We start from the raw sequence: 26,243 nt of genomic DNA, 5'->3' as shown, positions 1-26,243 counted from the left end.
GGAGCGCACATGGCTCCACGGTGGCCAAGACCCACACCTTCTGTCCAGGCTGAAGCTCTACCAGAGTGGCATTCTGGTCGTACCACCGCTTCATCTCCTCCTGGCTGGCTTCCAGATTTGCCTCAGCAAGTTGCCTGAATCGCCTAGTCTGATTCCTGAAGGCCAGCATATAACTATATACATTCTGGGGAGGTTTCCTGGGAGATTGCTCCCGGCCTTCCTTGACCAGACTTAGAGGTCCTCACACTGGGTGGCCGTACAGGAGCTCAAAGGGGCTGAACCCTAGAGACTTCTGTGGCACCTCACGGTAAGCAAAGAGAAGGCATGGTAAGAGGACGTCCCACTTACGCCTCATGGGTCCTTCTAGGCCCATTATCATGCCTTTGAGGGTTCGGTTGAATCTCTCAACCAACCCGTTTCCTTGGGGGTGGTAAGGTGTGGTGAACTTGTAGGTTACACCACACTCTTGCCAAAGGGATTTCATGTATTTGGACATGAAATTGGTACCCCGGTCAGACACCACCTCTAGAGGGAATCCTACTCGGGAGAAAATTCCCATCAGCGCACGTCCCACCACGGGGGCCGTCACTGTCCTCAGAGGGATGGCTTCTGGGTACCGGGTGGCATGGTCCACTAGGAGCAGGATGAACATATTGCCCATCGATGTCCTGGGGTCCAGTGGCCCTACAATGTCAATCCCCACTCGCTGGAATGGGGTACCGACCACAGGGAATGATTGGAGTGGAGCCTTCTGCTTCCTTCCACTCTTCCCACTTGCCTGGCAAGTCTGGCAGGCCCTGCAGTGAGTGTCTGAACTCCTGCGCATTTCAGGCCAATAAAAGTGGGTGACAAGCCTTTCAAAGGTCTTGTCCTGCCCCAAAAGCCCTGCCAATGGCACATCATGAGCCAGCCCCAGTAGGAAGGCTCTGAAGTCCTGGGGTACCACCAGCGCACGGGCTGACCCAGGCTCAGCAAGCTTAGGCTCTGTATACAGGAGGTCGTTCACCCAGTAAATGAAATGTGACCCAGACTGATCACCTGCGGCCTGGTCTGCAGCCTGCTGCCGCATACCCATGAGAGAAGGGCATTCTTTCTGTGCTTTGCAAAAGTCCTCCCTGGTGGGACCCCCTTCCTGCTGCCAATGGGTCAGCTCAGGCAGGTGTCCCAGTTCAGCTATCTGTTCCCCTGTAGGTTCCAGGGCATCCCCCTCAAGGTCTGCTTCTTCCTGGACCGTGGGAACTTTAGGGGCCGGTTTCCCGCGCCTCCTGCTCCTTCTCTCTAAGGCCGGTCCCTGGGCCTCCCTCTCAGGCTCCAGGACCTCTTGAGCACCTCTACTCGCTGCCATGGACCGTGTGGTGACACACGCTCAATCCGGCATACCCAACATCTCCAGGTGAGCACTCCGCTCCACCTTAGCCCAAGGTGAGCTCTCCAAGTCATTCCCTAACAGACAGTCTACAGGCATGACGGGCCTCACAGCTACCTGAAGAGTACCAGAGACACCCCCCCCCCCCACTCAAAGGGAACCTGAGCCACCTTGCAGTGACTCTCTGTGTTGTCAGCGGCAACAACTGGATAGAATGCTCCAGGGACAACCTGCTCTTGAGACACCAGGTGACACTTGACAGCTGTCACACTGGCTCCTGTATCTCCCAGAGCTTCCACTCTATGGCCATTTATGGTCACCCATTGCCTGTACTTCTTAGTGTTCTCAGGCAGCTGGGTTTGGGGGACCAATTCACAGTCTCCTAATGAGACAAGAGACATCTCTGTGGGACCCCACCCACCTTGGACACCCATCTCCGCCCCCAAGGCTACACTAGTCACCTGCCGGGGTGGAGCACCAGTGGGTGCTGGTTTACCAAACAAAGGACATTTTAAATCAGAGGCATAATGCCCTATGTTACCACACATGTAACATTTGACGGGCCCCTTCTGAACAGGAGGACCTGTCGGGCCCCGGTCGGTTTCTGGGGTGGGGGAGGCTGAGAACCTTTCCCTTGGTTCCCTTGGGGATTACTTTGGGGTCTTTTTGGGAACTCCCTCTGGTTACCCTTGTCCCCCCCACTCTTCTGCTGGGGACCCTGCCCACCTTTGGCAGAATGTCTCACGTGACCCTTGAGAACCCTGGTACTGATCCAGTGGTCCGCCTCCTCAGCAAGCTTCCTAGGGTTAGTCAGCTTACTATCAATCAGGTGTTGGCGTAGCTCAGGAAAACAATTACTGGACAAGTGCTCCCAAGCCATTAAATCAAGAAGCCCTTGAAAATCATCAACCTTGCTACCCTTCACCCAACCATCCAGTGCTCTGCAAAAAAAAGTCACATACTCCACATACGTACTGTTAGGAATTTTAGTTCAACCCCTGAACCTTTGTCTATATAACTCAGAGGTCAACCCATACCTAGACATCAATGCTGCCTTTATATGGGGATAAGAATTATAAACATCTGAAGGTAAGTCTAGCAGTGTGTCCCTCCCCTCACTAAGGAACTGTCCCCAGAACCTCGCTCCCCAATCTTTCTCAGGGACCCGGTGGGAAGACATGGCTACCTCATAGCCCTTGAACCACTGCCCTATGTCATCATTCTTAAAAAATTCCTTAACCACACCCTTGGGTATGTACACCCTTGATTCTGCCTGCACTGACGGTGTGCTGCCACCAGAGGGAGTGGACTTTAAACGTTTAGCTTTCAGATCCAATTCCCTCAACTTCATTTCATGCTCCATTTGGATTTTTCTCCCTTCCAGAGCCAGCTTTTTGCTTTCCAGCTCCAGTTGAACACTCAATTTAAGTTTTGCCATCTCCATTTCATGCATCCTGGTTTCTTTTCTGTCTGCCAACTCTTCTGGTGACAGGCCTCTTCCAAAACTCTGGACGCTTTCTGCTGGTTCAACAACTACCACATCTCCAGGAGCCCTTGACTCAATCCAGGCCCTCAGCGCCTTGAGTAGATCTGCCTTGAGCTTACATCCTACAGTGGGGACTTTGAACTTCCTGCAGAAGCCCTTCAGCTGGGTCTTGGGGTAGCTCTCTAGTCTCTCTTCTTCCCATTCAATACCTTCAATGTCAGAGACTACAGATTCTGCTCTCTCCACAACGACTGAATCAGGCATGATTTCTTCCAACAAGTGATTTCCGGCAAAACGAAAATGTAAACAAGTATGGGCCATATGTAGGTAATTTCTATTTACCGATTCCTAAATACCGAATTTTACCGATTCGGTATTTAAGAATCGGTAAATAGAATGTGGGTAAAAAAATCGGTAAATGTTACCGATTCGGTAATATTAGTTATTACCGATTCGGTATTTACCGAATCGGTAATAAGGCATACCTTCCCATTCATTCCTATGGGCCTGGAGGCCCATAGGAATGAATGGGAAGCCATTCACTATTACCGAGTCGGTAAATACCGAATCGGTAATAGGGGGAGCATATTCAAGGGTGGCAGGGTGTCACATTGACACCCTGTTGCACCCCTGAATCGTGCATGTGTGCACATGTGGCGCACATACATGCCCTAAGGGCATGTATGTCTGCCACATGGCACTTTAAAAAAAGCACAAAATTGCTTTTGAAAAGGTATTCGGTATTTACCATCAACTTGTAGTTGGTGGTAAATAACCAATCCTTAAAACAAAAATGCACTCACTTGAGTGCTCCCTACATAGGATTTAAGGATTCGGTAATTTACCGATTCGGTAAATAACCGAATCCTTAAAACCTGCCTCCTACATTAGGAAAGGGCTAAATACCGGTTGGTAACGGGAAAATTACCGATTTTCGGCCGTTACCGACCGGTATTTAGCTATCTACATATGGCCCTATGTGGCTACGTTATGGGTCTGAACTCACTATGTGGTGTTTCACAAAAAATTGCTGTACATAAATCACAAATGCAAATTCAGAATCCTCACCGCTGACCACCAATGTTAGAATCCAGATTCCCTGGGTGACACAGGTGAGTACCTGGGACAAACAGGGGGTCCTTCTTCCAGTCAGGGAAAGGGGGGTACACTCTAACAATAACCCCTGCTCACCCTCTAGGTAGCTTGGCGCGAGCAGACAAGGCGTTATCTTAGGCGTAATGGTTAAGCATTTGTGATCACACACAACAACCCAATGTTACCCCCACAAATGGACTCCACACTGGGTGTATTAAAAATATACTTTGTTTATAGAATTCAGGATTATCACAAGACCCAATAACGTGTAAGCGGGCCCACAATATTACTTGGCAAAAAGAGTTCTCAGTTCAGCATATTGTTACAAGGTCCGTGCACTTCGTTCCTGGTTCGGGTGGGGAGCGGGTCTCACTCGCTCTGCGGGCGCTCCAAAGGGGGAGCGTGCACCTCGAGGTGCGATCGGGCACAGTACCTTTATCTTTGGGGAGTTGGCGCGAAGGCTGCGCAGCAGTCAGTGCGATCTCGGATGCAGGGTCGACCTGGCGATGCGTACAACGGTACTCGGCGACCTTGGGCGTTGCAGGCTCAGAGGACGGACATCCGGGGGCACTTTCCAGCGGGTTGCGGCGTTCGCGCCGTGCCGGTGATGGGTAACTTGAAGATCACGCTGCAGGGCACAAACACTCGTACGCTCCTCACAGGGGAAACACATGGGATCACCACACGTGCCGTGACTTTCCCCACAGCAGAGGGAAGGCGCGTACGCAGGCAGATGTGGTTCGTTAGGGGGGTGAAGCCGTACGGTCACAGTCCTTCTGTTACGGTGCGAGTTGCGACTCGTAGGGGCCAATAGTCACGATGCTCAGGCGGGGTGAGACCCTCCTTTGCGGTGCGAGCTATGGCTCCTAGAGGGGCGATAATCACGTTGTTCGGGCCGGACAGCGGGTGCAAGCTTCAGGGAAGTACGCTTCGTTTGGGAAGCGCATGCAGCGATTCTCTTCCAGATTCCAGGGAAAACGGTCCGTTTTCCTGCTCTCTCACACGGCGGTGAAGTCCACTGGTCCTGGGACTTCGTTCAGGGGGCAAGCTCAGCACAAGCCCTTGGAGATCTTAAACAGCACAAGTTGAAGCAAAGTTTATCAGCAATCTTTCTCCTCTCCTTCAGTAGCAGGGCAACCACTGCAGGCCAATCCCCCAGGTCAGGGACAGTATTCCTCCCACAGCTTTCCTGGTTCCTTCTCCTCAGGCAGAGGTTCGTCTTGTAGCAGGATCTAATTTCTTAGGAGCAGGGCTCCTATATTTATACTACATTTCTTTTGTTCTCCCAGGCTAGGGGGGCCCTTGCCTAGTTCAGTCCAGTTCTGGAGCACTTTGTTTACGCGATGCAGGCTGCTTCATTCAAGGTGATGGGCAGAGTCATCAGACGCTCCACAGGGGGCGGAGCCGGCATTGTGGTGGCAGAGCACAGTCCTATTCAGAGCCCAGGTGCGCTCCTCCCACCCATCTACCTGCCAATCGTAATATTCTCCATCAGGCTACCTAGCCCTGCCCATCTGGGTTTCCCCAGGCCTGTCACTCACGCAAGCCAGACAGCAGATACACATCACGCAGAGTCGGGCTGAAATGGTTAGGCAAGTAAAGGCCTGCTTTCTAAAAGCGGCATTTGCAAACGGGCAATATTAAAATAAACCTTACTAAAAGGTATACCTTATTATTCTGAGTTCAGGCATACTAAACTCGATTTTCTACCATGTTCCCTGGGCCTGTTAGGATCATAGGATGTAACAATCTTAACAGCCCATTCTGGCCTATGAGAACAGGGTAGCCTTACAATAGTGAAAAACGAAAATGGCTGTAATTCACTATTAGGACATGCCACACACATCAGGGCTTGTCCTACCTTATGCTTGCAATGCACCCTGCCCTGGGGCCTACCATAGGGGTGACTAATATGAAGTTAAGGGAAGGTTTTAGGGACTGGCAAGTGTGTGCACTTGCCCAGTCAGCATGTCAGTACCAGACTGCACGCAGGCTCTGCAATGGCAGACCTTAGATACATTTCACCAGGCCGCTTCTGTGGGTGGCACAACCAGTGCTGCGAGCCCACCAGCGGTATTTGTATTTACACGCCCTGGCACTCCTGGTGCACTTTACTGGGGTCTGATAGTAAACCAAATAAGCCAATCATGGAATCCAACCAACATATACATTTTACATAGGGAGCACCTGCACTGTGGCACTGGTTGGCAGTGGCACAGTCTCTGAGCGGCCAACACCATAACAACACATGAGGTACAGCGACAAAAAGTGGAAGGGAGAATCACGCCAAGGTGCCAGGTCTAACACGTGTCCCCTCCAGCTGAAAAGTGGGGAGAACTACCCTACCCCAGGGAGTTCCTCATCACTAAGGCGGAAAAATCTGGACAGACCCTCTGCATTGGCGTAATCTGTACCAGGGCGATGTTCCACCGTGAAATCCATACCCTGTAGGGAAATGGACCACCTCAACAGCTTTAGATTCTCACCCCTCATATGCATCATCCATCTGACGGGCCTGTGGTCTGTCTGAACTCGGAAGTGAGACCCAAACAGGTAGGGTCTTAGCTTCTTCAGCGCCCAGACCACAGCAAATGCCTCACGCTCAATAGCACTCCATCTTTGTTCCCGTGGAAGTAACCTCCTGCTAAGAAAGGCTACAGGTTAACTAGGCCCTCTTCATTAATCTGTGAAAGAACAGCCCCCACACCATGCTCTGAAGCGTCTGTCTGAACGATAAACTCTTTGGAGAAGTTGGGAGCCAAGAGCACGGGCGCCGTGCACATAGCAGCTTTCAGGGCCTCAAAAGCTTTCTGACAGGTGTCAGTCCAAATCACTTTCCTGGGCTGCTTCCTGGAAGTCAGCGCTGTCAAGGGGGCAACGATGTTGCCATACCCCTTGACAAACCTCCTGTAGTACCCGGTGAGACCTAGGAAGGCTCTCACCTCTGTCTGGGTTTTGGGCGACTCCCAATTCAGGATGGTTTCTATCTTGGGTTGAAGGGGTGCCACCTGGCCGCTCCCAACCTGGTGCCCCAAGTACACCACTGATCCCTGCCCGATCTGGCACTTACTCGCCTTGATCGTGAGGCCTGCCTTGCGCAGCGCCATCAATACTTCCCAGAGGTGGCGCAGGTGTTCTTCCCAAGTGGAGCTGAACACTGCGATGTTGTCCAGGTAGGCTGCGCTGAACGAATCCAGTCCAACCAACACCTGGTTGACCAACCTCTGGAAGGCGGCAGGGGCATTCTTCATCCCAAAGGGCATAACCCAGAACTGGTAGTGCCCATCTGGGGTGGAAAATGCTGACCTCTCTTTGGCCCCATCGGTCAAGGCGATCTGCCAGTACCCAGACGTTAAATCAAACGTGCTGAGGTAGTTGGCAGCCCCTAGCCGATCTATGAGCTCATCAGCTCTGGGGATGGGGTGTGCGTCAGTCCTGGTGACTGAATTGAGTCCTCTGTAGTCCACACAGAACCGGAGTTCGGGTGTGGCTCCCGGCGCTGCAGCCTTTGGGACCAAGACCACTGGGCTGGCCCAAGGACTGCTGGAGGACTCAATTACCCCGAGTGCAAACATCTTGGAGACCTCCTCCTTGATGCAGGCCCTCACCCTGTCAGTCACCCTGTAGGCCTTGTGCCTCACGGGGGTACTATCCCCAGTGTCCACATCATGGACGCACCAATCAGTGACACCGGGAACCAGGGAAAACAGATCAGAAAATTGTCCCAGCAGCTGGCAACAATCATTCTGTTGCTCAGGGGTCAGGGCGGAATAGAGGATGACACCATCCACTGACCCATCTTGCTCCTGGACCGACAGGAGTTCAGGAAGAGGTTCGGTCTCCTCTTCCATCCCAGCATCTGTTGCCAAGAGCATGCCCACTTGGGACCTCTCCAAGTGGGGCTTGAGGCGGTTGACATGTAGGACCCTTAAGGGGTTCCTAGGAGACTTCAGGTCCACCACGTAGGTAACAGGCCTCTTGCGCTCCACAACCTCAAAGGGACCGGTCCACTTATCCTGGAGCGCACACGGCTCCACGGGGGCCAGGACCCACTCCTTCTGTCCAGGCTGAAGCTCTACCAGAGTGGCATTCTGGTCGTACCACCGCTTCATCTCCTCCTGGCTGGCTTCCAGATTTGCCTCAGCAAGTTGCCTGAATCGCCTAGTCTGATTCCTGAAGGCCAGCATGTAACTATATACATTCTGGGGAGGTTTCCTGGGAGATTGCTCCCAGACTTAGAGGTCCTCGCACTGGGTGGCCGTACAGGAGCTCAAAGGGGCTGAACCCTAGAGACTCCTGTGGCACCTCACGGTAAGCAAAGAGAAGGCATGGTAAGAGGATGTCCCACTTACGCCTCATGGGTCCTTCTAGGCCCATTATCATGCCTTTGAGGGTTCGGTTGAATCTCTCAACCAGCCCGTTTCCTTGGGGGTGGTACGGTGTGGTGAACTTGTAGGTTACACCACACTCTTGCCAAAGAGATTTCATGTATTTGGACATGAAATTGGTACCCCGGTCAGACACCACCTCTAGAGGGAATCCTACTCGGGAGAAAATTCCCATCAGCGCACGTCCCACCACGGGGGCCGTCACTGTCCTCAGAGGGATGGCTTCCGGGTACCAGGTGGCATGGTCCACCAGGACCAGGATGAACCTATTGCCCATCGCTGTCCTGGGGTCCAGTGGCCCTACAATGTCAATCCCCACTTGCTGGAATGGGGTACCGACCACAGGGAATGGTTGGAGTGGAGCCTTCTGCTTCCTTCCACTCTTCCCACTTGCCTGGCACGTCTGGCAGGTCCTGCAGTGAGTGTCTGAACTCCTGCGCATTTCAGGCCAATAAAAGTGGGTGACAAGCCCTTCAAAGGTCTTGTCCTGCCCCAAATGCCCTGCCAATGGCACATCGTGAGCCAGCCCCAGTAGGAAGGCTCTGAAGTCCTGGGGTACCACCAGCGCACAGGCTGACCCAGGCTCAGCAACCTTAGGCTCTGTATACAGGAGGTCGTTCTCCCAGTAAATGAAATGTGACCCAGACTGATCACCTGCGGCCTGGTCTGCAGCCTGCTGCCGCATACCCACGAGAGAAGGGCATTCTTTCTGTGCTTTGCAAAAGTCCTCCCTGGTGGGACCCCCTTCCTGCTGCCAATGGGTCAGCTCAGGCAGGTGTCCCAGTTCAGCTATCTGTTCCCCTGTAGGTTCCAGGGCATCCCCCTCAAGGTTTGCTTCCTCCTGGACCGTGGGAACTTTAGGGGCCGGTTTCCCGTGCCTCCTGCTCCTTCTCTCTAAGGCCGGTCCCTGGGCCTCCCTCTCAGGCTCCAGGACCTCTTGAGCACCTCTACTCGCTGCCATGGACTGTTTGGTGACACACGCCCAATCCGGCATACCCAACATCTCCAGGTGAGCACTCCATTCCACCTTAGCCCAAGGTGAGCTCTCCAAGTCATTCCCTAACAGACAGTCTACAGGCATGGCGGGCCTCACAGCTACCTGAAGAGTACCAGAGACACCCCCCCACTCAAAGGGAACCTAAGCCACCTTGCAGTGACTCTCTGTGTTGTCAGCGGCAACAACTGGATAGAATGCTCCTGGGACAACCTGCTCTTGAGACACCAGGTGACACTTGACAGCTGTCACACTGGCTCCTGTATCTCTCAGAGCTTCCACTCTATGGCCATTTATGGTCACCCATTGCCTGTACTTCTTAGTATTATCAGGCAGCTCGGTTTGGGGGACCACTTCACAGTCTCCTAATGAGACAATGGACATCTCTGTGGACCCCACCCACCTTGGACACCCATCTCCGCCCCCAAGGCTACACTAGTCACCTGCCGGGGTGGAGCACCAGTGGGTGCTGGTTTACCAAACAAAGAACATTTTAAATCAGAGGCATAATGCCCTATGTTACCACACTTGTAACATTTGACGGGCCCCTTCTGAACAGGAGGACCTGTCGGGCCCCGGTCGGTTTCTGGGGTGGGGGAGGCTGAGAACCTTTCCCTTGGTTTCCTTGGGGATTACTTTGGGGTCTTTTTGGGAACTCCCTCTGGTTACCCTTGTCCCCCCCCACTCTTCTGCTGGGGACCCTGCCCACCTTTGGCGGAATGTCCCACGTGAACCTTGTGGACCCTGGTACTGATCCAGCGGTCCGCCTCCTCAGCAAGCTTCCTAGGGTTAGTCAGCTTACTATCAATCAGGTGTTGGCGTAGCTCAGGAAAACAATTACTGGACAAGTGCTCCCAAGCCATTAAATCAAGAAGCCCTTGAAAATCATCAACCTTGCTACCCTTCACCCAACCATCCAGTGCTCTGCAAAAAAAAGTCACATACTCCACATACGTACTGTTAGGAATCTTAGTGCAACCCCTGAACCTTTGTCTATATAACTCAGGGGTCAACCCATACCTAGACATCAATGCTGCCTTCATATGGGGATAAGAATTATAAACATCTGAAGGTAAGTCTAGCAGTGTGTCCCTCCCCTCACTAAGGAACTGTCCCCAGAACCTCGCTCCCCAATCTTTCTCAGGGACCCGGTGGGAAGACATGGCTACCTCATAGCCCTTGAACCACTGCCCTATGTCATAATTCTTAAAAAATTCCTTAACCACACCCTTGGGTATGTACACCCTTGATTCTGCCTGCACTGACGGTGTGCTGCCACCAGAGGGAGTGGACTTTAAACGTTTAGCTTTCAGATCCAATTCCCTCAACTTCATTTCATGCTCCATTTGGATTCTTCTCTCTTCCAGAGCCAGCTTTTTGCTTTCTAGCTCCAGTTGAACACTCAATTTAAGTTTTGCCATCTCCATTTCATGCATCCTGGTTTCTTTTCTGTCTGCCAACTCTTCTGGTGACAGGCCTCTTCCAAAACTCTGGACGCTTTCTGCTGGTTCAACAACTACCACATCTCCAGGAGCCCTTGACTCAATCCAGGCCCTCAGCGCCTTGAGTAGATCTGCCTTGAGCTTACATCCAACAGTGGGGACTTTGAACTTCCTGCAGAAGCCCTTCAGCTGGGTCTTGGGGTAGCTCTCTAGTCTCTCTTCTTCCCATTCAATACCTTCAATGTCAGAGACTACAGATTCTGCTCTCTCCACAACGACTGAATCAGGCATGATTTCTTCCAACAAGTGATTTCCGGCAAAACGAAAATGTAAGCAAGTATGGGCCATATGTAGGTAATTTCTATTTACCGATTCCTAAATACCGAATTTTACCGATTCGGTATTTAAGAATCGGTAAATAGAATGTAGTTAAAAAAATCGGTAAATGTTACCAAATCAGTAATATTCGTTATTACCGAGTCGGTATTTACCGAATCGGTAATAAGGCATACCTTCCCATTCATTCCTATGGGCCTGGAGGCCCATAGGAATGTATGGGAAGCCATTCACTATTACCAATTCGGTAAATACCGAATCAGTAATAGGGGGAGCATATTCAAGGGTGGCAGGGTGACACATTGACACCCTGTTGCACCCCTGAATCGTGCATGTGTGCACATGTGGCGCACATACATGCCCTAAGGGCATGTATGTCTGCCACATGGCACTTTTAAAAAAGCACAAAATTGCTTTTGAAAAGGTATTCGGTATTTACCATCAACTTGTAGTTGGTGGTAAATAACCAATCCTTAAACCACAAATGCACTCACTTGAGTGCTCCCTACATAGGATTTAAGGATTCAGTAATTTACCGATTCTGTATTTTACCGATTTCTTAAAATACCGATTCGGTAAATTACCGAATCCTTAAAACCTGCCTCCTACATTAGGAAAGGGCTAAATACCGGTCGGTAACGGGAAAATTACAGATTTTCGGCCGTTACCGACCGGTATTTAGCTATCTACATATCTATCTATGTGGCTACGTTATGGGTCTGAACTCACTATGTGGTGTTTCACAAAAAATTACTGTACATAAATCACAAATGCAAATTCAGAATCCTCACCGCTGACCACCAATGTTAGAATCCAGATTCCCTGGGTGACACAGGTGAGTACCTGGGACAAACAGGGGGTCCTTCTTCCAGTCAGGGAAAGGGGGGTACACTCTAACAATAACCCCTGCTCACCCTCTAGGAAGCTTGGCGCGAGCAGACAAGGCGTTATCTTAGGCGTAATGGTTAAGCATTTGTGATCACATGCAACAATCCAATGTTACCCCCACAAATGGACTCCACACTGGGTGTATCAAAAATATACTTTGTTTATAGAATTCAGGATTATCACAAGACCCAATAACGTGTAAGCGGGCCCACAATATTACTTGGCAAAAAGAGTTCTCAGTTTAGCGTATTGTTACAAGGTCCGTGCACTTCGTTCCTGGTTCGGGTGGGGAGCGGGTCTCACTCGCTCTGCGGGCGCTCCAAAGGGGGAGCGTGCACCTCGAGGTGCGATCGGGCACAGTACCTTTTTCTTTGGGGAGTTGGCGCGAAGGCTGCGCAGCAGTCAGTGCGATCTCGAATGCAGGGTCGTCCTGGCGATGCGTACTATGGTACTCGGCGACCTTGGGCGTTGCAGGCTCAGGGGACGGACATCCGGGGGCACTTTCCAGCGGGTTGCGGCGTTCGCGCCGTGCTGGTGATGGGTAACTTGAAGATCACGCTGCAGGGCACAAACACTCGTACGCTCCTCACAGGGGAGATGCACGGGATAACCACACGCGCCACGACTTTCCCCACAGAAGAGGGAAGGTGCGTACAGGTTTGTTAGGGGGGTGAAGCCGTACGGTCACAGTCCTTCCGTTACGTTGCGAGTTGCGACTCGTAGGGGCCAATAGTCACGATGCTCAGGCGGGGTGAGACCCTCCTTTGCGGTGCGAGCTACGGCTCGTAGAGGGGCCACAATCACGTTGTTCGGGCCGGACAGCGGGTGCAAGCTTCAGGGAAGTACGCTTCGTTTGGGAAGCGAATGCAGCAGTTCTCTTCCAGATTCCAGGGAAAACGGTCCGTTTTCCTGCTCTCTCACACGGCGGTGAAGTCCACTGGTCCTGGGACTTCATTAAGGGGGCAAGCTCAGCACAAGCCCTTGGAGATCTTAAACAGCACAAGTTGAAGCAAAGTTTATCAGCAATCTTTCTCCTCTCCTTCAGTAGCAGGGCAACCACTGCAGGCCAATCCCCCAGGTCAGGGACAGTACTCCTCCCACAGCTTTCCCGGTTCCTTCTCCTCAGGCAGAGGTTCATCTTGTAGCAGGATCTAGTTTCTTAGGAGCAGGGCTCTTACATTTATACTACATTTCTTTTGTTCTCCCAGGCCAGGGGGGCCCTTGCCTAGTTCAGTCCAGTTCTGAAGCACTTTGTTGACGCGATGCAGGCTTCTTCATTCAGGGTGCAGGGCTCCACAGGGGGCGGAGCCGGCATTGTGGTGGCAGAGCACAGTCCTATTCAGAGTCCAGGTGTACTCCTCCCACCCATCTACCTGTCAATCGTCCTATTCATTCATTCATAGAACTTTATACGATATATAAAAATACCATAAAAGCAACCAAATTTATCAAGGCTGGTTACAGGTACAAGTTAAAAATTAATAAATACCCTCTTTTTCCAAACCATGTGATACAATTTCCATCTGAACGTTAAAAAAAAACCCTTGTCACATATCCAACCAATTCATCTCTAATTATGAAGATCATTCATAAAACAATAGGTAATTATAACAGAGAAGCTACAGGTTACCATTACCCCTTGTGTGTGACAGAGGTGCCAACTTCATGTCAGGATATTTGACTGCAATGTGGAAGGAGTGTGGTGTTAACTACAAATTCACTACACCCTATCACCCACAGTGCAATGGGCTTGTGGAGAGATTCAACAAGACCCTAAAAGGGATGATAAAAGGTTTACCAGACAAGCTTAGGCGAAGATGGGACATCCTTTTACCCTGCCTTCTGTTTGCTTACAGAGAGGTCCCACAAAAGGGGGTTGGCTACAGCCCTTTTGAGCTTTTGTTTGGGCATCCTGTAAGGGGACCCCTGTGTTTAGTAAGGGAAGGATGGGAGAGACCTCTCAGACAACCCAAACTGGACATAGTGGATTATGTACTTGGCCTCCGCTCCAGGATGGCAGAGTATATGAAGAAGGCTTCTAAAAACCTTGAGGCAAGCCAAGAACTCCAAAAAGCTTGGCATGACCAAAAGGCTGTGCTGACTGTTTACCAGCCAGGGCAGAAAGTGTGGGTGTTGGAGCCAGTGGCCCCAGCAGCACTCCAAGACAAATGGTCTGGACCCCACACTATTGTTGAGAAAAAGGGAGAAGTCACCTACTTGGTGGACCTTGGGACTCCCAGAAGCCCCCACAGGGTGCTTCATGTCAACAGATTGAAGGCATATGTTGACAGGGCAGACATGGGCTTACTCATGGCTACAGATGAGGGGTAGGAGGAAGAGAGTGACCCTCTCCCAGACCTGTTGACTCAGAACCCTGATGATGGCTCAGTTGATGGTGTGGTCTTTTCTGACAGCCTCACTGATCATCAGCAACAGGACTGCAGGCAAGTTCTGCAGTCCTACAGACATATGTTCTCTCTGACCCCAAGTCAGACAAACTGGTGCACCCATGAGGTGGACACTGGTGACAGTCTGCCTGTGAAGAGTAAAATCTACAGGCAACCTGACCATGTCAGGGACTGCATAAAAGTTGAGGTACAAAAGATGTTGGAGCTGGGAGTCATTGAACCTTCAAAGAGCCCTTGGGCTAGTCCTGTAGTTCTTGTGCCAAAACCTCACACCCAAGATGGTAAGAGAGAGATGAGGTTTTGCGTGGATTACAGAGGTCTCAATGCTGTCACTAGGACAGATGCCCACCCAATACCTAGGGCAGATAAGCTCATTGACAGACTGGCAGCTGCTAAGTTTTTGAGCACATTTGACCTGACAGCAGGCTACTGGCAAATCAGACTAGCTGAGAATGCAAAGGCCAAAACTGCTTTCTCGACCCCAGGAGGACATTATCAATTTGTGGTAATGCCCTTTGGTTTGAAGAATGCACCTGCCACTTTCCAAAGGTTGGTGAATCAAGTCCTTACTGGGTTGGATGATTACTGTGCAGCTTATCTTGATGATATTGCTGTCTTTAGCTCCACCTGGGAGGATCACCTGGTCCACCTGAGGAATGTTTTAGAGGCCCTGCAAAAGGCAGGCCTCACTATCAAGGCCACTAAGTGCCAGATAGGGCAGAGCAAGGTTGTATACCTGGGCCACCTAGTTGGTGGGGGTCAGGTTCAACCACTGGAGAGCAAGATCCAGACCATAAAGGACTGGACTCCTCCAACTACCCAGACTCAGGTCAGAGCTTTCTTGGGCCTGACTGGGTACTACAGAAAGTTTGTTAAGAACTATGGGTCTATTGTGACACCACTTAATGACTTGACCTCCAAGAAGATGCCAAAGAAAGTTCAGTGGACAGTAAGCTGTCAAAAAGCATTTGATGACCTGAAGCAGGCCATGTGCAGTGCACCTATTCTGAAAAGTCCAGACTACTCCAAAGAGTTCATTGTCCAGACAGATGCTTCTGAGTTGGGTGTGTGAGCTGTTCTTTCACAACTGAATGTAGATGGTCAAGACCAGCCCATTGCTTTTATTAGTAGAAGGCTGACCACTAAAGAGAAACGTTGGTCAGCTATTGAGAGGGAGGCCTTTGCTGTGGTTTGGGCCCTGAAGAAGCTGAGGCCATACTTGTTTGGCACTCACTTCAAGATTCAGACAGACCATAAGCCCCTCTTGTGGCTAAATCAGATGAAGGGTGAAAATCCCAAACTTCTTAGGTGGTCCATTTCCCTACAGGGGATGGACTTCACAGTGGAACATAGACCTGGGACTGACCATGCCAATGCAGATGGACTCTCCAGATATTTCCACTTAGAACATGAAGACTCAACTAGTCAAAGTTAGTTTAATGTCCCTAAGTTTGGGGGTGGGGGGGTGTAGGAGAGTAGGGTCTGCTTTCTATGTTCACCCCCACTTTTTGCTTTTGCTTTACTGGTTTTCGACTTAGATGTGGCTGTGGGCCTGCTAATCAGACCCACAGCCCTGCTGTTCTCTCTCTAAATTTATACTATGTACTTTAGGTGCATAACCCATTTGGATAGGATCACCTTATTGGCCCCTGTACAGTGTACCTTAGGTACCCAGGGCATAGGTGTACCCTAGGCCTACCAGGGGCTGCAGCATGTATTATGCAACCCCTGGCCTGGCCTTCCATTATGACACAACTGGCTGATCACTCAGCTGGGGCAAGGTCGTGTAATCACCCCTTGCTTAGGTGTAGTATTCCTATACCTATCTTACATATAGACACATGTGTACCTATCAGCCACTCCTATGGCAGGCCTTAACAACCCTGGAGGCAGAGTGCTTGGTAACATGTGAGATGGTGCCCTAGCATGAGCTGAGCCTGTCTGCAGCTTTCGGAACCATGTCCTTATAGCTATGATATAGCCTACCATATACTCTTAAAGTGCCTTATAATCTCAAACGGTTATGGTAACTATGGTTTGGCTTTATCAAAACATGTCGTGTAAGGTGTCTAACACTTTGGAATAATACCCCCATCCCATTTCTGGGGATGAGGATATTATCCCTCCCTTCTAGAGGGAGAAGACATGTTGTAACCTACTTACCCGGTTAAAGTTAACCAGAGCCCCAGCATCACAAAATGGATGCTGCTGCCACGACACAAGTCTGACCTCCTGCTGCTGGGAGTGATCCCGGCAAGGGAGGCTTGGACAATAGGTTTCCTGCCTTGGGAGGTGCGAGCACCACCCCAGACAGGCTTTAGTGTATTGGGGCAGGGAGGGATGAATGAAACGAGACACTGCCTGGGGCACACAAGGTGCTCCATGCATAGTCCAGTTCAAACCGGTGCTGGGGCACTCCAGCACCAGTCCTGGCGCGAAACTGGACATAGGGAAGGGGGTGTAACCACCCCCCTCCCAGGTCCCACCCATAAGGCGTGACCTAGCAGGCAACCCAGCCCCCCAGATTTGGATAAGAGTGGTAGCTGGGGCTCAGGAGATTAGATTATCCTGAACCTGCAACTTGAACAGAAACTCTGGACCTTCGACATTCGACGAAAGAAGAAGACTGAAGAATCTCCCTTGTGGCCAAGGAGTGGCTACCCTGTGCAAACAGGCACCATCAAGAGACTACCCTTTGCTTTGCTGAAGTTCTACGAGGGACCGACTGCAGAGCCCGACCAGAGCCTTGACTTCCAGACTTCTCCGACCCTGATCCACATCCACATCCACAGCCGAGCTGAGATCCGTGGAGGCGACGAGAGACGTGGGACCAGCTACCTGGGAAAAGTGGCGAGTATCTTCCAGCGCAGCTTCTGAGGCACCCTCGAAGTTGTGCACCGGGGATTGAGAAGCCCCAACCCCAAGCACCATCCGCACCGAAGATCAGCCCCCCACACTCCACGAGTCCTGCGTGGGGCCCTCCTGCATTTTCCTGCTTGCCGCGTCTGTCCGGTTGCTTGCCCGTTGGCTAGCGGCCTTTGTGACGACACACCTTGAAATCTTCACTGCTGGTTTGGCTCCTCCAGACTGGCTCCCGCTTCTTTGCAAAAGAGAAGCACCCCAGACCTTCCTGGTCTGCACCAGAAGCAAGTCCTCCGTTCTTCCTGGGTTCCGCTTGCCAAGGCTTGGTGAGTCCTAGTTCGACTTCGACGCCGCCGACAGCAAGAGCCTTCGTGGGACAGCTCGCCTCCTGGTCCTGGTCGTCCTCGATGTCTCCTGGTACCCGTGGCTGCAGCGACAAGCTTCACCCTTCACCTGCAATCTTCACGACATCGCCTGGTTCCCTCCTGGTTCCACGTGGTCACTGGCTAGTGACCTTGACTCTGTCCCTTCTGCTTGCAGGTACCCTTCCTTCTTGATCCCGGCCTTGGGATCCACCGGACACTCTTCACTGACTGCCTGTCAGCAACTTTCCTTCAGGCATCCATAGAAGTCCACGACGAAACCCGACGCAAGTTCACACCTATGCACCCGCAGCCCGTGGGCTAGGTAACTTGGGTACTTCGGTGCTCACAAGGGTAGTGACTATCCTAGGGTCTAGTTTCCGAGTCTCGACTCTCTAGTTGCTTCAGAAGTGTCCTTAAACTGCTTATTTCAAAACTGTACTATTTCTATCGACTATACGCATTACGCGTGAGTGTTTCCACTCTGCACCTGAATCCCGTGGGCCTCCCACTTCCTAACTGTTGGTAGTGCAGTGTAGCCCCAGCGATTCCCTACGCCTAGGCCTATTCTATTTCCGTGACAGTGGTCCTTATACCACTTCTTTAGTATATGGTTTGCGTGGCCCCTAGGGCCTAACTGTATTACTTACCTGTGTGACTTAATGTATGCTTAAATAAGACTGTGTTGTACTTACCTCGAATCTCATAAAGAGTGCTGAGGGTTTGACTAGAATAAATACACTTTATTTTATATATATATCTGTTGTGGTGTCCTTTCATTTGGTATTCAAGGGATTATATATGGTATCACAGCTGGCTTCACATGCCATTCAGAGTTTAGCCTAAGACTGCTCTTGTCCATGCTACCACTAGGATAGCTGATCTATAAGGTTGACTTTACAACTAATCACCATAAGGGTTGTTTGGACTGATATAGGGTGTACACTAGAACTAGTGACATCATACATCAGGCCAACTTCTCACAACGATGTATCTGTAAGAAACATTAGTTAGTTAGATTCCTCACCGACCCACCCATCCTCCCCGTTCTGCGAACTGACATCTAGGGTTAAGGCTATCCCTTTCAGGGCCCTAGAATTTTTTGGCACCAGTGTCGGTCTCTTGCATGGCTCTGCGTTCCTGGCGCGGAAGGCTATGTACAAGAACTGACGTCAGCGCGCGAGGGCGGCGTCTAAGTACTCCGACGACGTCATTCCGGCGCACGACGCCGACGACGGACGCGGAGCCGCAGACGACGCCTAGCGACGCGCAAGGGGTATTGCTGACGAAAATCTTCCGGATCCAGTCTGACGCCTGGGGATATTCTAAGGTGAGGAATCTAACTAACTAATGTTTCTTACAGATACATCGTTACCAAAGGTAAGTAACTTGTTCGTTATTGCCAGAAAAGATGCTCCCGTTAGGGGAAATCTGCCAGTGGCAGGATGGGGAGTGCCTGCGATGTGGAGGAGCCCTGGGCACCTGGGAGCTGAGAGACCTGAAGGGCAGAGCAGACGGCGGTTCCCTGCAGTGTGGAGGAGCCTTGGGCACCTGGGATGTCAGAGACCTGAAGGGCAGAGCGGACGGCGGGGACCCTGGGCACCTTGGAGCTCAGAGACCCAATGGACAGAGCGGATGGGAGTGGTCCCTGGGCGCTCAGAGACCCGAAGAGCAGAACTAACAGGGGGGTCTCTGGGCACCTGGGAGCTCAGAGACCCAAAGGGCAAAGCGGACGGGGGTCGTGGGCACCTGGGAGCTCAGAGACCCAAAGGGCAAAGCGGCCGGGGGTCGTGGGCACCTGGGAGCTCAGAGACCCAAAGGGCAAAGCGGCCGGGTGTCGTGGGCACCTGGGAGCTCAGAGACCCAACGGGCAAAGCGGCTGGGGGGGGGGTCCCTGCGGTGTGGAGGAGCCCTGGGCACCTGGGAGCTCAGAGACCGGAAGGGCAGAGCGGACGGGGGGGCAGGGGGTCCCTGGGCACCTGGGAGCTCAGAGATCTGAACGGCAGAGCGGACGGGGGTCCGTGGGAGCTCAGAAACCCGAACGGCAGAGCGGAGAAGGGGTTCCCTGGGCACCTGGGAGATCAGAGACCCAAAGGGCAGAGCAGACGGGGGGACCCTGGGAGCTCAGTGACCCGAAGGGCAGAGAGGACTGGTGGGGGTCCCCTGGGCACCTGGGAGCTCAGAGACCCAAATGGCAGAGCGGACTGGGGGAGGGGGTCCCTGGGAGGTCAGTGACCCGAAGGGCAGAGAGGGGGGGGGACCCTGGTCACCTGGGAGCTCAGAGACCCAAAGGGCAGAGCCGACGGGGGGGTCCCTGGGAGGACAGAGACCCAAAGGGTAGAGCGGACGGGGAGGGGGGGGGTCCCTGGGAGCTCAGAGACCCGAAGGGCAGAGCGGACGGGGGGCCTGGGCACCTGGGAGCTCAGAGACCCAATGGACAGAGCGGATGGGGGGGTCCCTGGGCACCTGGGAGCTCAGAGAACCGAAGGGCAGAGCGGACGGGTGGGGGGGGAGGCCCTGGGCACCTGGGAGCTCAGAGACCCGAAGGCCTCAGTGCTGCCAGAATACCGCTTGATGCCTTATATACTGCAGTCCTTTGTAAACTGGAGCCTGGTAGGCCCCAGTGATGGATGCACAGCTCCCTCGTTGCATATTCAAATGCCACAAATTCATTAGATTTCACAAGTTATTTTTATTCTCATTTTTTCTTTTCATCCATAACTTTTCGTTAATCTTGTTCTTTTGCCACATGACAGACGCTTACATTTTCTTTATAACCTTAATGCTGCAAACATGCCGATCCGGGCCTTATTTTACAGCATGGATTGTATGTAAGTTGTTCTCAAGTGATTGATCTTTGTTAACCCAATGCTTTTTGGGCCTTTATATTGGCCCTTCGTCAGGGGTTCTCTGTAAATTAAAAGCATTATATTAGACTGTGTGTACGAAACCTCTAAAACGTGTTCAATTAAACTCTCGATATTGGAAAGTTTATACACTTCTCCCCATAATCAACATCTTCCCACAAATATCATAGCCAAACGCTATTACTAAGTAGATTAAGTCACTGCCTTTCCCCCACATATTCAACTACGTTCATTTTTTACTTTAATCTCCTAAATCTACACTCTTCGATTTATGAACTTGTAAAAGAACGAACAAACCATCTTCCTACTAATGTGTTAGCCTATAGCAAGTGATAATCTGCACTAAATCGTACCTGCAACATCAATCCTGATCGTCACCTTTCCAACGTTTTCTCTGTCTCCATAATCCTGAACCCAAGTTGCACGTTGCTACTTAAACACCTGTGATCTTTCCCCGCCCTTTGGTTCCGCCCTCTGTGCTGATCCTATTGCACCTCATGCAACCAATCACGATCTCTATCTTCCTCTATCAGCCTACAAGTCCCATGATTCACTGCTTCTAATTACCTTCATGTTCCGTTGTGATTGATAAGACTCATCTGTGTGCCTCTATCCCAAACTTTATACCTGCAAACTATTTCAGTATCTACTTAATTGCCCCGCCCTCCCATAAATGTCATAAATGATGTCAATTATGTAATAACCCGCATTTCATGTGTATACGAATTTCATGTATAAACGTAAGTTGATAATTGCAATAAAAAATGCATGTTCACACTCTCAATCTTTAAGACATGTAGTTAAACGCGATTATAATTCCATAGTCCATCAAGTGCTTAAAATTTGTGCGTAAAATCCACTTTTAGAGAACAATGTTTTGAATGTCTCTCATATGGCCATTGATGCTTATTGAATTATTTCTTACAATCCATGGGTGCAACTCGTCTAGTGGGCAGTCCGTGAAATATTCCAAGTCAAGAGGGGCGACAGAGTGCACACCGTTATTTTCACTTGTTGTTCTGTTTTATCTTTTCTTTTCATTACTTTAATTTGCGGGCAAGCCCGTATGCGTGGTCAGCCCTAAGCAACGTGTTGTATAACATAATCCTTTGTAAACTGGAGCCTGGTAGGCCCCAGTGACGGACACACAGCTCCCTCGTTGCATATTCAAATGCCACAAATTCATTAGATTTCACAAGTTATTTTTATTCTCATTTTTTCTTTTCATCCATAACTTTTCGTTAATCTTGTTCTTTTGCCACATGACAGACGCTTACATTTTCTTTATAACCTTAATGCTGCAAACATGCCGATCCGGGCCTTATTTTACAGCATGGATTGTATGTAAGTTGTTCTCAAGTGATTGATCTTTGTTAACCCAATGCATTTCGGGCCTTTATTTTGGCCCTTCGTCAGGGGTTCTCTGTAAATTAAAAGCACTATATATTAGACTGTGTGTACGAAACCTCTAAAACGTAATGAAAAGAAAAGATAAAACAGAACAACAAGTGAAAATAATGGTGTGCACTCTGTCGCCCCTCTTGACTTATATACTGCAGTGTCATCTGTCGCAGTAAAAGCCGCCTGGCAGCACTGGACTCCTATCTCTGGGGAAAGGTTTTCTGGACTTATTCTGACACCTGAAAGGATTTTCTTAAGGCGAGGAATCTGTGAAAAGATTTTGCATCCACCAGAAATATTGTTACCAATGATAATTCTCTTTTTCAGTGAGGTGACACTTGTGAGGCAGACCTGAAGGGGCTGCATGATAAGGAGGTTATTGCCAGACAAGATGCTCCCGTTAGGGAAAATTTGCCCCGCTGCCAGTGGCAGGATGGGGGGTGCCTGCGTTGTGGAGGAGCCCTGGGCACCTGGGAGCTGAGAGACCTGAAGGGCAGAGCAGACGGGGTTTCCCTGCAGTGTGGAGGAGCCTTGGGCACCTGGGAGCTCAGAGACCCGAAGGGCAGAGCGGACGGCGGGGACCCTGGGCACCTGGGAGCTCAAAGACCCAATGTACAGAGCGGATGGGGGGGGGGGTCCCTGGACGCTCAGAGACCCGAAGCGCAGAGATAACAGTGGGGTCTCTGGGCACCTGGGAGCTCAGAGACCCAAAGGGCAGAGCGGACGGGGGTCGTGGGCACCTGGGAGCTCAGCAACCCAAAGGGCAAAGCGGCCAGGGGGGGGGGGGTCCCTGCAGTGTGGAGGAGCCCTGGGCACCTGGGAGCTCAGAGACCGGAAGGGCAGAGCGGACGGGGGGACAGGGGGTCCCTGGGCACCGGGGAGCTCAGAGATCCGAACGGCAGTGTGGACGGGGATCCCTGGGATCTCAGAAACCCGAACGGCAGAGCGGAGAAGGGGGACCCTGGGCACCTGAGAGATCAGAGACCCAAAGGGCAGAGCGGACGGGGGGTCCCTAGGAGCTCAGTGGCCCGAAGGACAGAGAGGACGGGTGGGGGTCCCTGGGCACCTGGGAGCCCAGAGACCCAAATGGCAGAGCGGACCGGGGGGGGGGGGGGGGTCCCTGGGAGCTCAGTGACCCGAAGGGCAGAGAGGGGGGTGGGTCCCTGGGCACCTGGGAGCTCAGAGACCCAAAGGGCAGAGCAGACGGGGGGGTCCCTGGGAGCTCTGTGACCCGAAGGACAGAGCGGACGGGGGTCCCTGGGCAGTGGGCACCTGGGAGCTCAGTGACCCGAAGGGCAGAGAGGATGGGGGGTGGGGGGTCCCTTGGCACCTGGGAGCTCAGAGGCCCAAAGGGCAGAGAGGACGGGGGTCCCTGGGCACCTGGGAGCTCAGAGACCCAAAGGGCAGAGCGGACAGGGAGGGGGGGTGCCTTGGAGCTCAGAGACCCAAGGGGCAGAGGGGGCAGGGGGGTGCCTGGGAGCTCAGAGACCCAAAGGAGAGAGCGGACGGGGGTGGGTCCCTGGGCACCTGGGAGCTCAGAGACCCAAAGGGCAGAGCTGACGGGGGTCCCTGGGAGCTCAGAGACCCAAAGGGCAGAGCGGACGGGGGGTCCCTGGGCACCTGGGAGTTCAGAGACCCAAAGGGCAGAGCGGACGGGGGAGGGGGGGTCCCTGGGAGCTCAGTGACCCAAAGGGCAGAGAGGACGGGGGGGTCCCTGGGAGCTCAGAGACCCGAAGGGCAGAGCGGACAGGCCCTGAAAGTGACACAGATGCCAAAAGCCCACCTCACAGGCGTGTTTGTCTCGAGGGTCGTTGGTCTCTGACACTAACCAATCTCTCTCATATATTTTCAGGGCCCAAAAGGAGACAAAGGGAGCCATGGCGAGACGGTGAGTTCACCTTTTACTTCTGAGACCTGCAGGTATTGATGAAATGACTATGTTGTTTGCATAAAATGTATTAAAATCGTTACAGACAAATCGGTAGTAAAACAGATAAAAACAGATTGGAAATGAATCTTTTCGGGTCATTCGGCCCTGTTGCCACTGGTCTTGTGTTAGTCAAGCCAAATGTGGTAGTGGAGAAAAAACTGATTACTATTCAGATATCCATACATACGAATCTGCGAGTGTACTGTTTTATATTAAATAAAACATGGTATTTGAAGAGATCAAAGTGCCAAAGAAAGAATGCTTAGTCGATCCGACAATAAGGGTTTAATTTAGGGGCTTCTGGGTGCAAACCCTGCAGTTCTAGCACCATGCGATCGCTGAGGAGGCAAGGCTGCACAAGGGGAGACTTCCTTAAAAACAATCTCACAAGGTACCTGCTCGGTAGGTCTTTTAGGTGTTACTTGTGTGTAAGCAGCACCTCCACGCGTCCCTGCACCTCCATGCATACCTGCATCTCGCTGAGTCCCTGCACCTCCCTGCTCCTCCATGCATCCCTGCATCTCGCTGCGTCCCCGCACCTCCACGCGTTCCCGCACCTCCACGCATCCCTGCACCTCCATGCATCCCTGCATCTCGCTGCGTCCCTGCACCTCTATGCATCCCTGCACCTTCATGCGTCCCTGCACCTCCATGTGTCCCTGCACCTCAACGGATCCCTGCACCTCCACATGTCCCTGCACCTCCACGCGTCCCTGCACCTCCACACGTCCCGCACCTCCACGCGTCCCTGCACCTCCATGCGTCCCTGCACCTCCACGCATCCCTGCACCTCCATGCATCCCTGCACCTCCACGCATCCCCGCACCTCCACGTGTCCCCGCACCTCCACGCGTCCCCACTCCTCCACGTGTCCCCGCACCTCCATGGGTCCCTGCACCTCCATGGGTCCATGCACCTCCATGCATCTCTGCATCTTGGTGCGTCCCTGCACCTTCATGTGTCCCTGCACCTCCATGCGTCACTGCATCTCAGTGCGTCCCTGAACCTTCATGCGTCCCTGCACCTTCATGCGCCCCTGCACCGCCACGTGTCCCTGCACCTACACGCGTCCACGCACCTCCACGCGTCTCCGCAACTCCACGGGTCCCTGCACCTCCATGCATCCCTGCATCTCGGTGCGTCCCTGCACCTCCATGCATCCCTACATCTCCATGCATCTCTGCACCTACATGGGTCCCTGCTTCTACACGAGTCCCTGCACCTTCACGCGTCCCCACACCTCCACGTGTCCCCACACCTCTACGCATCCCCACACCTCCACACGTCCCCGCACCTCCATGCGTCTCCACACCTCTACGCGTCCCCGCACCTCCATCGCATCTCCATGCGTCCCCGCACCTCTATGCGTCCCCGCACCTCCACGTGTCCCTGCACCTCCACATGTCCCCGCACCTCCACGCGTCACCCGCACCTCCATGTGTCACCCGCACCTCCACGTGTCACCCGCACCTCCACGCGTCCCGGCACCTCTGCGCATCCCTGCACCTCCATGCGTCTCCGCACCTCCACGCATCCCCACAACTCTATGCATCTCCGCACCTCCATGCATCCCCGCACCTCCACGGGCCCCTGCACCTCCATGCGTGCCCGCAACTCCACGTTTCCCCGCACCTCCACGGGTCCCTGCACCTTCATGGGTCCCTGCACCTCCATCACCTCCATGCGTCCCTGCACCTCCATGCATCCCTGCACCTCCATGCATCTCTGCATCTCGGTGCGTCCCTGCACCTTCATGCATCCCTGCACCTCCATGTGTCCCTACATCTCCATGCGTCTCTGCACCTACATGGGTCCCTGCTTCTACACGCGTCCCCACACCTCCATACGTCCCCGCACCTCCATGGGTCCCCGCACATCCACAGGTCCCTGCACCTCCACGCGTCCCCACACCTCCATTCGTCCCCACACCTCTACTCGTCCCACACCTCCAGGCATCCCCGCACCTCCACGCATCCCTGCACCTCCACGCGTACCAACACCTCCATGAGTCCCCGCACCTCCATGCGTCCTCTCACCTCCATGCGTCCCTGCACCTCCACGGGTCCCAGCACCTCCATGGGTCCCCGCACCTCCACGGGTCCCCACACCTCCACGCATCCCCGCACCTCCACGCGTCCCCGCACCTCCATGCGTCCCCACACCTCTACGCGTCCCCGCACCTCCATCGCACCTCCATGCGTCCCCGCACCTCCATGCGTCCCGCACCTCCACGGGTCCCTGCACCTCCACATGTCCCCACAACTCCACGCGTCACCCGCACCTCCACGCGTCCCCGCACCTCCATGCGTCTCCGCACCTCCATGCGTCCCCACAACTCCATGCATCCCGCACCTCCATGCGTCCCGCACCTCCACGGGTCCCTGCACCTCCACATGTCCCCACAACTCCACGCGTCAC

The 26,243-nt window shown here is 52.7% G+C and overlaps 1 protein-coding gene across 3 annotated transcripts in view; it reads left to right on the top strand.

Moving 5' to 3' along the window:
* COL27A1 (collagen type XXVII alpha 1 chain) overlaps window positions 1-26,243 on the top strand; it is a 2,221,286-nt gene that overhangs the window by 1,859,360 nt on the left and 335,683 nt on the right. For all 3 annotated transcript variants that reach the window (XM_085614179.1, XM_085614180.1, XM_085614178.1), the window contains exon 53: window positions 23,748-23,783. In XM_085614179.1, the coding sequence (XP_085470305.1) occupies window positions 23,748-23,783 (36 nt within the window). The remainder of the gene's footprint in view (window positions 1-23,747; window positions 23,784-26,243) is intronic.

Source organism: Triturus cristatus, chromosome 1_2 (genome assembly GCF_964204655.1).
Source record: "Triturus cristatus chromosome 1_2, aTriCri1.1, whole genome shotgun sequence".
In the NCBI taxonomy this organism is placed as follows: Eukaryota; Metazoa; Chordata; class Amphibia; order Caudata; family Salamandridae; genus Triturus; species Triturus cristatus.
The sequence above is the reverse complement of the archived record's forward strand: the minus strand, read 5'-3'. Positions and strand labels throughout refer to the sequence as shown.